General features: G+C 43.2%; 1 protein-coding gene across 6 annotated transcripts in view; it reads left to right on the top strand.

The window, feature by feature from the left end:
- Nucleotides 1-14370, top strand: part of fgf14 (fibroblast growth factor 14) — a 240026-nt gene that overhangs the window by 131898 nt on the left and 93758 nt on the right. The window contains exons 1-2 of one of the 6 annotated variants that reach the window (XM_066686459.1): nucleotides 12299-12741; nucleotides 13515-13523. The exons of 2 other annotated variants lie outside the window; for them this stretch is intronic. In XM_066686459.1, coding sequence (XP_066542556.1) covers nucleotides 12586-12741; nucleotides 13515-13523 — 165 coding nt within the window. In that variant the 5' untranslated portion in view covers nucleotides 12299-12585. Of the gene's footprint in view, nucleotides 1-12298; nucleotides 12793-13514; nucleotides 13524-13681; nucleotides 13688-14370 lie in introns of those variants that run through there. 3 more of the 6 variants (XM_066686458.1, XM_066686456.1, XM_066686457.1) reach the window with 3 other exon arrangements.

Here is a 14370-nt window from a genome sequence, read left to right as displayed (position 1 = left end):
GTTTCTTTAAATACAGATCTCTTTTTATTCACTCCTTTTTATTTTGTATTAGACGTACATGGCATGGGAATGTGTGATAGTATGTGGCTTCTTTCCATAGCCATGAGCTTACTGAGAGGAGGTAGGAAATCTGCTCATGATTTTCGATGGAGCAGGAGCTCCATCACTCGCACAGAATCAGCCTCAGCTTCATTCCTATTCCAGCACCTTTCTCCAGGCTCCAGTCAGTTTTGGCTCACTGTGAGTGTTTGGAAAAGTCCCCTGTGCCTCACACAGAGATTAGAGTCTCTCCATCTCTCTCTCTCTCACTCTCTCTCTCTCTCTCTCTCTCTCTCTCTCTGTCTCTTTGGCACTAAATCTATCTCTCTGTGAGTTTTGTCTTTCACTCTGTATCATCTCTCTTTTGCCCACTTTCTCTGTCTTTTCTTTCTCTTCAAATCTCATTTTTTTCTCTGTGTATTCTTTCTCTCCAAATCTCATTTTCTCTCTCTCTCTCTCTCTCTCTCTCTCTCTCTCTCTCTCTCTCTCTCTCTCCCTCTCTTTCTGTGTGTGTAATGTGTGTAGGGGGCTTTGCTGTGAGCGAGATGAGTTAGTTGATATGCAGGGGGTCTGTTCAGATGAGGATCCAGTGCTGACGGGACACTTTTGGATTCTGAATTCTTAAAGTTGGATCAAAGCATGGAAGCCATGCGTGCAGAATTCCAAACCGCTCTCAGTCTCCCACAGCTCAGCTTCCACTCAGAAACACTCTCTGTCTCTCTACAAACCTGCCCCTCTCCCCCACTCTCACACACACGCTTCCTCTCTCTTTTTCTTTGTCCCTTTCTCCTGATTTTCTTTCTTTTTTCTCACTCTTTTTATTTCCATCTCACACAGTCTGTCACCCTGCTCTCATACACGTCCTTTCCCACTCCTTTTTATGTCCCCCATTCTCCCCCATCTCTCTAGAGGTCAGTCTGTCAGTAATGGGTTGTATTTATATAGTGAAGTGTATTTGTGTTCAGAAGTGGCTCTGGTGCTCAGCTTGTGCTACAGAAACCTTTAGAGTGGTTCAGTTCACTGAAGACAAGCTGCTTACATTGAAAGTTCAGCTTCAAAGAAAACCCTTTACTAAGGGCCCAGGGTCCAGTTTGCAAATGTGTCGCAAGCATTCAAGCGCAGTCCTCACTCCATAAGTCCTCAGTCATAACACAACTAATAGTAATCTGATAATACTTAACTGTTATTTGCTAATAAATATGTAATTACAGTGTAATATTACAGTAACAAGTGTCAAGCCTATGAGTATAACACTCAGGAACAATGAAGGGTGAGAAATACATGGTACACTCCTAGCATCACTGTACTGTGACAGGATTATTAAACAGAACCATTTCAAAGATCCATTTATAACAGGTTTCGTCAGGGAGAAGAAACAGACAATGAACTAGTAATGTATGCAAATACTTCTTTGAGTGTTCATGGCTCTATTTAGATAAATAATATGACTCTTTCAAACATTATATAACAGATCACCAACTGCATATCATCGCTGTCCAATTAAAAACATGTATCTCCATTTATGTGGATTTTTTTGTTTACTAAACCACTTGAACACAACACCGGTTCTTCATGTTGTGGTAAAATGTCATAATGAATGGACCAATAGAAATACTTCAAAATGACATGGAATTAAATATTTTTACATTAACATCTTCTGAAAGTTAAGAAGAGTTTTCCTTTCTCCTGTAACGTTGCTATTTGAAGATATACACTGTATGTGTCTTTGAATATGGAGCAGCTGACCATGAGCTGAACAACACCATGTCTAGTGCCAGTGTCAGCGTCCGGTTCTTTTGGTAGTTCAGTTGCTTTGGGGTTGTTTAGGGTTCAGAACCACAGAAGATGAATGAATGATTTAATGAATGATTGAAATCTTATGTGAGAGAATAAATCTTGCTCTGCTTTTGTTATAATGTGTTATTTCAACTGTTTACATGTATATCATTTATGACTCATCATTCGGCATGTTTAGTGATTTATATTTTTACTGATTGATGGACAGGATGTCTCCAGCTCAGCTGTCTGACTACATGAATCATAGTTGTGAATACAGAGGGATGGGTAAAGTGTAGTCCAATTCAGAGAGAGGTTTTCTGGCAGATTTTAAATGAATAAAGGTGACACTTTTGGAATTCTGAATTATCTGTTAATAGCAAAAGTAGGCAACGTACGCATAGCAACATATGGACTGCAGTCTGCAATTGTAGAACTACTATGTGCATCTATAAGGACAGTGGGGCTGATAAAATGGCAAGTAGGTCATTAAAATGTTATGTTTATATGAAGAATAGTTGCCTAGCTCTATTTTGTTTGGTTTCATATAATCCCTGTTTACCTCTCATAGTCCCTTCAGGACAGTAATTGGACAGTGCTTTGTTTTCATGTTGATGTAGAGAGGAGTAACGGTGTCAGTGCTTTGTTGTAAACAAGCCGTAATGTGGAAATAGATGTGAGTCTAGTGCTGTCTGCCTGCTTTAGAGAAGGTACCTCCATTCATTAGCTTCCATTAGGACAAATTTGCCTCTGTAATAAGACGTGTTGATATTTAAATGTCAGGTGAAATGGCAAAGCCCCCCCGGCCCATCCTCCCATTGATCAGCTCTCACAGTTTCATTAAAGCACAGACAAGAAAACCAGCCACATCTGAATTAAAGGGGAGGGGTTTCATCTTCACACAATCACTAAGACTGTGGGGTTTAAGGGTTTCTGTTAGCGGTGAGAAAAATGTCCCTTCTAAGTTCAGCCTTATGGAGACCCTGAGGTAACTTTTTTGTTTTTAATTATTATTGAGGCCACAAAATAATACTGTGGCCATGGATTAATATACTGTGGTGACAAAATAATTTATTGTTGTCATAAATACAAATTTGAGGCTACAAGATAATATTATAGGCCACAAAATAATATATTCATTACATAATAATATGATAAAATAATCTGCAGCCTCAGTGTATAATTCTATGGCTTCAGTATATTATTTAATAGCCTCTAATTATTGTTTCCTCAAAATGTGATATTATTTAGTGACCCCAATATATTATTTCATGGCCGAATTCAAACCATAGCATTACCTGACTTCTAGATACAGCTGCTCTACTCCCTGTTTATTCTCTTAATGTCAGAAGAAATATTGAATGGGCAGATGTCCAGAACTCTTTGGCTATGTCCTGTAGTATCTTTCATCAATGTCCTGTCAGAACCGCTGTGATCTAAAGCCTTCATAGCGTTTAAAAGAGTCCTGATGGTGCTCTGAATGTCCTCCGAGTGCAGAGTGCTCCACCCAAAACAAGCACTGATCAGTTCCATTATCTCTCACCTTTAGTATCTTACCTGATCAGTCAGTGTGAATATGAGCCTGCCATTTCCATTGTGTGTAAGCAGAACATTCAGTTCTCCTCTCCTTCTTAAGCTTGTAATGTTTTAGCTGATGAATCTGGCCAGTCTTATTAGCTTGTGCTAGATGGAGTTTTGCTGCTGAAGCATTAAGGTGTTGTTATGTTATCCACTGTGTGCTCTCAGAGCCTGAAAGGAGCAATCACTTTTTTCAGCACTAAGAAAGAGGTAAACAATATTTATGAATGGGATTATTCATTTTTTTCACGTTTTCTTTGAAATTCAACATGAGATGTTGAAATGACATAAGCCCTGTTCCTCGCATTAATGCAGCCATGTTTAAGAGGTTTAGTACAGACTGCCTGATACATTCAAGCCACAAGGTGTTTGTATAATGCCTGATTTATATGATGAGGAAAAATCATTGAAGATAAGTGACCAATTGATGATTTATACAAAGATACTTTCATTGATGGGACATGCTGAGACCTTCTAGCAAGGGTGTAGATTTGCTCATTGACATTGGTGGGGACCTATGGATCTCTGATCCCCACAATCCCACCCCTGTATTTTTTTTCCCCCTCTTTGCTCCATGATAAAAGAGACAGTAAGAGACCTGACAGTTGGCAGTTTGTTGTGCAGTTAATTTCTAAACCATGTTATTCATAGCTACAGAAGATTTAAGCCTGCTGTATGCTGTGCGCTAAAGCCTAGCATTTCCATTAATGCTATGATGGACTTAACGAAGAGATGAATTTAAGGGACTTACACATTCCTTTGAAAAATAGAAAAAACAATGTGCTTTTAACCTTTCTGCACCTCTAAGTTAATGGGTTGTTGACAGATTTGGAGGGGATCACATTATTGTTGGGGACATATCACTTGCGTCCATGCTAATTCTACACCCTTGTCTTCTGGCACATATTGTTTAATGTGAGTGAGTGAGTTAGTGACTGATCTTATGCTGTCACTGTGGTGGTACACTTAAGGGCAGATATTCAGTACTTTTCATTAGGGAACATAGTTATGATAATATTATTCATTCATTCATTCATTCATTATCTGTAACCGCTTATCCAATTCAGGGTCGCGGTGGGTCCAGAGGCTACCTGGAATCATTGGGCGCAAGGCGGGAATACACCCTGGAGGGGGCGCCAGTCCTTCACAGGGCAACACAGACACACACACACATTCACTCACACCTACGGACACTTTTGAGTTGCCAATCCACCTACCAATGTGTGTTTTTGGACTGTTGGAGGAAACCGGAGCACCCGGAGGAAACCCACGCGGACACGGGGAGAACACACAAACTCTTCACAGACAGTCACCCGGAGCGGGAATCGAACCCACAACCTCCAGGCCAGTTCGCTGTGAACTATAGCATTAATAAGCACTTCCTCAGGGTAAATTGAGGTGAATAAGTTATGCTTTAATTATGATCTTGTAAATTCCTTAATAAATACTTTATTAACATTGTTTGTTCTTTATTAACTAATTACACAACATTAATAAGCACTTACTAATAGAAAAGTCTTTGTAAATAAGAATGAGAATGTTCCGCTTTAGTTTTGCAATTACATTCAAACTAGTGGCCACTGAAATTTTACACAATGAAAATACAAACCACTGCTGTAAACACATTATGCTCTTTCCCTTGCAGCTTGCAAACAAATTTAAACTGAACGTCTTGTCTTAGCAGTTCTCAAAACACATTATATAAATACATTTATAACACGTTTATATACTGTCATATAGTAACAGTTAACTGTTTGTTAATCGTTAATTAACTGCCTGTTAATAGTAAATAAACTGTTAAGGAGCAGACCTTAAAATAAAGTGTTTTCAGAAATATATACCAGTTGATTTGCAGAGCTGTAAACTCAATATGTACCATATTTTTAAGTATATGAAAGGCTCCATGCCTTTAGCACAAACCATTTTTAGTGCCATATTTTTAAGAGAAGAGGTCATGACAGATGTTTCGCTGACATTTCCAAAAGAGCCAATTACACCCCAAATCCCAAAGCTTTCTAGCTAAAATAAACATGCCCCAGAATCATTACCCCACCATCAGCTGAATTAGGAGTCGCTCTCCCTCGGCTCTTAATGTGATTTAAGGAAGCTGAGCTCTAAATCTGCATCTTTTCCCTGTGCTTTTCCAGCTGTGTTGTGAAAAGCGTGTTCTGGGTTTACTGTTCTGCCTTTTGCACTGGCTAATTGAAGCCAGGGGACCTTAAAGTGGCCTGAAGCAACAGAACTAATCCTCTGGCTTGTTTTTAACGTGTGTCTCTCGGATGGCATTTGCTGTCCCTCGGCAGAGAGACATTTCCGAAGAGAAAATGGAATTGAGGTGATCTGATTTGCTTGCTGACCCCAGCTGGAGCTGGACGCTACAGCTCCCACTGCCCTTTCATCTGCAGGCTTGTCTCCCTGCCTCTGATACGTGTTCTTCCAGAGGGCATGCTGTATCTACATCTACTGGCCTCTTAAACACAGGGAATGTTCTCTGTGATATTCACCGCAGTGGCTTTGAATGTACTGGCATTAATGGCTGGCTGTTGTTCTTTTGCAGCAGTTTATGAGATGCTGGTTTTTGTGTATGAATGGATGAATGTATGCAATGTGCGATTGATTGTTCATGTGTTGCTCTGCATACTTTCTTTGCCCCCATTCTCCCTTTCCTTCATTGGTCAGGACCACCACAGAGCTGATATGATCTGGCTGGTGGATCTTTCTCAGTATTATAATTATACTGAGGTGGTGATGGCATGTTAGTGTGTTACAATGGTCTGGTTGGATCAGACACAGCAGTGCTGCTTGAGTTCTGAAGCACACATGCCACTGCTGAGGTAAGTTTTAGATGTTATGTTCAAAGGTTAAATATGCCATAATGAGCAGCACATTGTTGCTGCAATTAGTGTTACTGCCACACCGTTCCAGTGCCCTGGGGTTCTGGGATCAATCCTCGCTTCGTATCACCGTCTAAGGGGCGTTTGCTGTGTCCTCCGCATGTTTGTGTGAGTTTCCTCCAGGGACTCCCCCACAGTCATAACACATGTGTTGGTAGGACTGTGAAATTCTTCGCAAGTGTGAGTGTGATGCCCAGAGATGGCAGTCAAGGGTGTGTTCCTTCCTTGTCAAGAGAAGGAAAAGAACCTTAAGTTTAAGAATATTAAGAATTAATATTAAGAATATTTTTATTCCAAAACATTTTGGAACATTTCTATTGGTTCATTCAACATTAAAGCTGTTTTATGTGTGTTATCCATGTTCAGAAAAATAAAAGAATATATATATATATTTGACGATGATGATATAAGAGGCTTCATATTTCATTTCCATGTAATTACACAGGTCAGTAGTTGCTGGAGCTTCTGCCTGAACCTTTTGACTTTATTTTCTTACAATGCGCTTCATCGCTATAGCTCTGTCCATGCTGTGGAGACACTGGCTAAGTTAATTTGAGTTTGTGGCAGACTGTTAGCTCTCACTAACGACGTTATCTCTAATCGTAGACCCCTATAAATGGGCATGTGCCATTGGCTGTCAGGAGTGACAGACAAGCTCTGTTAGCTGAGCTGAGTTTGCCATGGGTTTGCTATGGAGACTCACACGTTCAGGAGGAAAAAACAAGGAGGTACAGTCTTGCATTCTTCTGTTTCTCAAAGAGATTTGTGCTCTTCGGTGTGTCTGTAAACAGTGATCGGTTTAAGCTTTGACTTATTTTTCTGTTTGTGTTTTTAACAATAAAATCCTTTATGTTGTGTCCTGACAAGTGGGTGGTACATTGTAGAGAATCCCAGTGTTTTCTTGTGACTCAGGGTCCTGCTTCGCTTGGTAGGCGGCTTGGATTTATATCTTATCGCTAAAGGAAATATAAAGATGATAGAAATATGCAAACTCTCCTGCCATTCATTCATTCTGCTTCAGTGATTTGACACCGATGTTGTTTTGCTGTTGTGTTGTTTTTCATGGGTTTCCTAGTTTCTGAAACCATTAGTTAGCAGTTTATCTCTGAAAAACGCCTCTGAAAAAGCTCCTGCTCTTCTGAGAAATTTTTAAACTTTATATCAGAACACTGCTGTGAATATTTGATGACATTCAGCCACAAGTTACATTAAATGTTTCGGTCACTGATGTTGGATGATTAGTTCTAGATTTCCAGAGTCAAGGCTAGGCTTTATACCCATCTACATGCTTTTGATTGTACAGCGAAGATATAGAAGCACTTTTCGTGCCCTCAAGGACAATTTAAGGTATGTTTCTTTACATTCACAGTTTTTTGCCATTTGCCAGTCTAGTGTCTGAATATAGCAAGTCACGGCTACCTGAGCTGGGACTTGAAGCCCTCATCTGGGGAGAAGGAGGCAGAGTTAAGCACTGCACACTAGCAGACTTTCTAAACGAGATATGTCAGTGTGAGTGTTTAATGTGCCATTGAATTGTCCCCAGTGGTCAGTGAGTGACATAGCTCTAGGAAAGAAGCTGTGTGGACAGGGAGGTGGGGTGCTCTGGAGAGACCACTGTGTTTGCCTCACTGCCCCCCCACGCCCCCCCCCCCCCGGATTTGTTTGTTTGTTTGTTTGTGTGTTTGTTTTCTTTTTTTGTTTGCGTGTGTAGTGTGTATATATATATATATATAAATGGTTATGGGGTCCAAATCCTGTTTACACACTCATACTGAGACAATATCTCTTTCTTGAGGGGACCAGTTTGTGGTTTTAAGGTGTTATGTTTAAAGGCTGTGGTAAAATTAGAATCCCATTAAAGTTAAGTCCTCATTTATGGAAGAGAAGGCTATGTAATGTCCCCAAAATGCATGAGAACCAACGTGAGTGTGTATGGTTGAATGTGTGTACGATTGTGTGTGTGTGTGTGTGTGTGTGTGCGTGCGCGCGGGCGCTGCAGTGTAGAAAGTCATTGCTGAGCTGATAGTGTCCGCTGCTGGTTGCAACGCAAACTGCAGCGCTCCCCGCGCGCCACTGAAAGCTCACAAGATTAACCATAATGACCGTGAAGCAGGAGGCGCGCGAGCACTTTCCCTCTGTTTACTCGCTTTTTGATCAGTGGTCGTCCGCAAGAACGCAGAGCTGAAAGCAGTGTCGGTCTGGGAGTTCCGCGCATGCGTGCTGGAAACGAAGACGTCGAAACCTGGGCTTCAAGGTGTTTTTTTCTGTTCTGAAGGAGATAAAGCTTCAGACTCACTTCTGACGTGACACACACACACCCGTGGCTGCTTTGCTTTTGACCACATGACAGGCGTAGCTTATGATTCTAGACGGAGTACATAAAGTTGTCTCTTGAGTGTTTGCCTCCGCCCTAAATAATGCACTAGGAAATAAATATACGACTTCTGCACTCGAACAGTGCTCTGAATGTTTGGACTGAATACAAAACGCGTTCTTTCAGACACAGGGCTGAGAAAGGGACAATAGGGAACAATTTGAAAATCGCTCGAGGATATTAGACGGATTTGATCCGCATATAAACACTGGGTGCATATGAATGTGGCACGTGACGTCAGCACGGCCCCGGGGGTCCGGGGGTCGTGCCCGGTTTAACTCACGCTGTGCTGCTGTGGTGTTTGTTAGTGATCCGAATGAAGTGAGTGTCCCCGACCAAAGCCAAGCAGAGGATTTCATTACTGCGACAAACAGCAGATGGCTCTCTCGAGTTTTGAGTTCGGCGCCCGTGATTGGCTTCGCTCTGAGATATTGATCTAAATGAGGAAATCCCCCCGTTGGGCTTGTGTGTGTGTGTGTGTGTGTGTGTGTGTGTGTATGTGTGTGTGGTGGAGGGGGGGAGGGGGCTGCGTATTAAAGCGGCACTTCCTGCTTTTATCTGCGCAACTTCATTAGCGCACGACAACCTGAGTGTTAGCGCACGCAGCTCTCGGTGGAGAGTGGGGTTTCTGTGTGTGTGTGTATGTGTGTGTGTGTGTTTGTGTGTGTGTTTCACTCTCGTTGTGAGGACCAAAATCGGTTTACACGTTTTCAATACACTCCTATTGTGGGGACCTGTCTTCTTTGTGGGGACCACAGGCTGACCCTACAACGTAAATAATTACAAGTGAAAACAAAGGCAGTGGCTAAGTTTGGGTTAGTAGTAGTTATGGCCATTGTTAATGTATGTGTTAGGGTTAGTGTAAGTCTCCACAAAATAAATGTAATTAAATATGATGTGCCCAAAATGTATGCAAACAAACACCTGTGTGTAACAGGAACATATCATATTATCGGGACCAAAGCCTGTTTACACATTCACATTGTGTGTACTTGTCTTCCTTGTGGGGATCAGCAGCTGGCGGGGTTAGTGACGTGGCCAGAAATAAAATTGCAGAAATAAAATTGTTGATGGGCCCCACAATTCAAAGTGTGTGGTTAGGAGGCTTGGTCCTGTAGGCCCACCCTCGGCCACACCCCTGGATTAAAGCTAGTAATACTTACAGAAAATTTTATTGTAAGTCTCCACAAAATTAATGGAAGTCTATGTAATGTCCCCACAATTTACAGATACAAGTGTGTGGGTGTGTGTATGTGTCTCAAGTCCAATGATGAAACAGAACTACCCTCACAGGTAGCATCACGTAACAGTACGTTCCCGAGCTGTTGATCTGGAGCTGTTTTCAGACTAATCCACATCTGGAGATCTCTCCTCTTGTGAGTCATTCAGAACTGAACTGTTCGGCTGGAAGCTGCACATTAAAGAGCTGAGTTATCTCTCCTGGAGCCCATGTGCAGCTGCTGTTGGGGTTAATCACACACTGCAGATGTTAAAGAAGAGGTTTGCTGATTTATCACAGCTTCTGCGTAACTCTGTCATTGATTTGCAAAGCCGCTCTGAACAGTTGGATGTGGGAGCATTTTTAGAGAAGCTCAGCAAAGTCTACAGTGCTTATAGGAACCAGACACCATACTAGTGTCCACAATGCACATATAGGTTTACACTAATTATGAATGCATGTAAAAAAAAAGTGGGCATTAAATTATTAAAATATACAATTTTTAAGTAGCTTCATCAAAAAGCTCATGTCACGGGAATACACCTTACTGCTGTAACCTGAGCCTGTTTTTAATTCAGTGCTATTGTGATGTCATAAGTGCACCCAGTTAGCTCCTCTTAGTAACAATAAAGTTATAAGCAGCTGAGACTGCTTTCTGAATGAGGCAATACACAACACCCAATAACAACCAATTAGGCAGATGCCATTCAAATATTTTAGGCACAGTGATGAAAATCTCAGCTGAAGTCTAAGGGAGGCTGGAAAGACACACATATAGCACAGTGATACATCTAAATGGGAAGATTCAAAAGCAGTAAAAAGGCAAGGTAGGGCCCTTTAATACACCACTGTTAGCTGACTGTGTGGACAGAAGTAGTCAGCCACTGTAGTGAGGTTCAGGAAAAACAAAAGAAAACAAAGTGGATGATATATGGCACATCTAGCTCATGGGAATTATTATTCTTATTTATAATAACAATAATAATAATGATAATAATAATAATAATAATAATTATTATTATTATTATTATTATTATTATTATTATTATTATTATTATGTCATATGAATGGAAAATCTGTGAGACAAACATTATGATAAGGTCAGTAGCAGTCTGCTCGAGAAAAACAACTCTCTCTCTCTCTCTCTCTCTCTCTCTCTCTCTCTCTCTCTCTCTCTATCTCTCTCTCTCTCTCTCCTTCTGTGTCCGAGACTTGTTGATTGCCGGATATGAATTGATCTGTGGGTTGAAGCTCGTGCCTTTTTTTCCCCTTTACCCAAATCGCCTACCCACTCCTCACCGCGCCCCCCTTCCTCGGCAGCGCCCCCTCCCCTCCCCTCCCCTTTCTGTGAGCGCGCGAGTTACAGATGCAAACTAGTGCTCGCGCTCTGAGGTGAAAACATAGCCGCTTTCGGTCGCGTTGTGTCCGCTGTTGCTTCTTTATAGCCGCTGTCTCCTGTGCGCGCTCTGGGCTCTGGACACTGTCGCTCTGGATGAGTTTGTTTATGTGTTTATTGACACGAGGACAGGAGGAGGGCGGCGTCCCCCCCCCGCACCCTTTCACTCCGGCTCGCTCAGTGTTGCTTACTTTACCCACCGCCCCTCTCCGTCGCACCCCCCCCACCCGCACCTCACCCTCCCACTCCGATGCGCGTGCACTGGCGAATGCAATAGGAGAGGGGAATAATAATGCAGGTCGATCCCGAAACTCCGGCCGAGTCAAAGCATGAGCGTTCTCGGAGGATCGTGTGAAGCGTTTGGACACTTGGGTCGTACAAACTTCGGTCGGCGATCGTCATTCAGCACCATTTATCACTATTCATCATCATTAACAGCGTCAGACTGTGGACATGCTCAGGGATGAGTGAAGCTTTTCTGTGAGAGGAGAACGCCGCCTGAACTTGGGGTGAAATATGTAACAGAGAGAGAGAGAGAGAGAGACGTGGGAGACGTGGCAGAGCTCCACCTGAGCGAAGGTGGACAATTTTTTTTTTCTCTCCGCGGGAGAACTAGAGGAAAAAGACTGGACGCCGTCGCTGTCCGTGGTGTTGAAAACAGCAAACGCTGGACTGTCTGTGGTTCTGTAACAACAATCGGTCGCTGTCCGTGGTCCTGACGCTACTCGCCTGTTCGCCGCGCCGAACCGCCAGCTCCTTCGCTGTCCACGGTGCTGACACAACGCCTGCGTATAGGAGAAAGTTCACGGTACACCACAGTGTGAATCCAGCGCGCTCATAAGAACACACTAAACTACCTGTCCTCCTGCTCCTGCTCTTGTAAGAGACTCGCCGACATGCAGGGATGACAAGTGATCCGTTATGTCTGAACCGCCGAGCAGATGTTTTTGGAAGCAGGCTGAACCCTGAGGACAGCATGCAACTCTAACCACCACCACCACCCACCCCCCTACACACCACCACCCCTCACCCCACCCCGAGCCATTCATTATGTCCATCCAGTGTCTCATATCATCACTTGTCAGCTCTGGACGCTGTTCTTGAATAACACCAAGTTCAGACACAGCAGACGGAGAGAGGGCAGAGCGGACAGACGTAAATATGGGACAGTGACCGAGGAGGGTTAAGGAGGAGGTTGTCATCTGTGCTTGGTGTGCAGAGTTAAAAAAAACAACAACAACAGTCCAGCTCCTTCTTTCCTTTGCTTTGCTTTTTTTTTCACCCCCACCAACCTCCTTTACCCGGAGACATGGCAGCGGCGATTGCCAGTGGTTTGATCCGGCAAAAGAGGCAGGCGAGGGAGCAGCATTTGGACAGACCCTCCACCAACAGGAGGAGGAAAAGCCCCAACAAGAACAAAGGTCTTTGCAACGGCAACCTAGTTGACATCTTCTCCAAAGTGCGGATCTTCGGCCTCAGGAAGAGGAGGCTACGGAGGCAAGGTGTGAGAAGTTCTGTCTGCCACAAATACATATTTATATATATGTATAAATATGTATTAATTAGGTTAGTGTATTGTTCTCAGCATTGTGCTGACACTGATGTAGTGGTGGTGTGTTAGTGTGTGTTGTGTTGGTGCGAGTGGATAAGACACAGCAGTGCTGCTGGAGTTTTTAAACACTGTGTCCAATCTGTTAGACACACCTACCTCATTGGTCCACCTTGTAGATCTAAAGTCAGAGGCAGTAGCTGCACAGTTTGTGTTGCTCATCCCCTAGTCCTTCATCACAGGAAGCTGGATATTTTTATGCTTTTGGTTGGTGGACTATTGTCAGTCCAGCAGTGACACTGAGGGGTTTGAAAACTCGAGCAGCACTGCTGTGTCTGATCCACTCATACCAGCACAACACGACGATCCACCACCCAAATCGTATTTTGAAGAGCAGGGTGGAATGGGGGTTGCTTTGGAAGACTAACTCATGTGTGTGTGATTGTTACTGTTGTTCTGAGTGGATGGAAAGGGCACACTGAGGCTCATAGTTTGGGGCTGAAACCGAGAACTAGGCTGTGTCTGCTGTGGCTGAAGTGTAGTATATCTGACAGTGTACAGAGGAGTTCCTTGTGATGTTTCCGACAGCATGCAGAACTGTCACAGTGTCTTTGCAGAAGCGGTTTGAAGAGTATTAAGCTCATGCGTTCAAGTGCATACTCATCAGTGGCCTGTCGACCGGAATTCACTTCTGCACGGTGGGAGATGTCAATATTGCGTCCGGGAGGCTCGCCTCTCCGCGTAGGCCACATCCGTCCCTCTCCGGCCAGGGTGTGTGCTTCAGGCGGGAAGGAACATTACTGTTAGACATGTACTGATTGTATGAACCAGTGCTCTTAGTGGAACATGAGCCGAGCAGCAGGTGTTCGACTTGTTGCAGTGAAGAGGTGAGCACTGAGAGAGGGGGCCGACAATCACTGACAGGCATGGATCCTTCGGGGGAGATATGACTGGGAATTATTGGGAATGACGTACTGTTTGTGCACAGTGATGTAAAGTCCAGCTTCACTGACGTTCCTCACAGGTCCGCCAGGTCTCTGTAGGTGGAGGGTGGGTACAGGCTGGATGTGTCATCACAAGCTTTCAGATGCAATTCACTATCATCACACTCGCCTTGTAGTTCCTGTCAGGTTTGTGTTTGTGGCTTTATTGAAGGATTTTTCAGTCTTTCAAACATAGATCACGTAACATAGATCTTGCCCAAAGCGCAGAAAGTGGTTGCTTTCTATTCTTCTTCCCACAGTCCTAGTATTCCTAAACACATTCAGTGACCTTAAGAGCAAGACTCTGGGATGGTTTGCCATTGTGCAAACCCCAGATATTCAGAAGGTTTTCTTTTGTGTCTATTTCCTTTTCTCAGTAACGGCGTCTCCACTGATATGCATCCTTTCTGACCCATAGCAACTACTGTTTTCTCACAGGAAAAGAATCAACTGGGGATTTATTTTTCAGATTAATGCAATATTAAAGCTTGATTTTTTTTATTGGAACTTTTAGTTCTATTTATCACAAGAGGAGAGTGTCGGTGGTCTACCAGGAATCCCA

The sequence above is a fragment of the Hoplias malabaricus genome, chromosome 12, assembly GCF_029633855.1.
Source record: "Hoplias malabaricus isolate fHopMal1 chromosome 12, fHopMal1.hap1, whole genome shotgun sequence".
NCBI lineage: Eukaryota > Metazoa > Chordata > Actinopteri > Characiformes > Erythrinidae > Hoplias > Hoplias malabaricus.
This window is presented reverse-complemented; position numbering and strand designations above follow the sequence as displayed.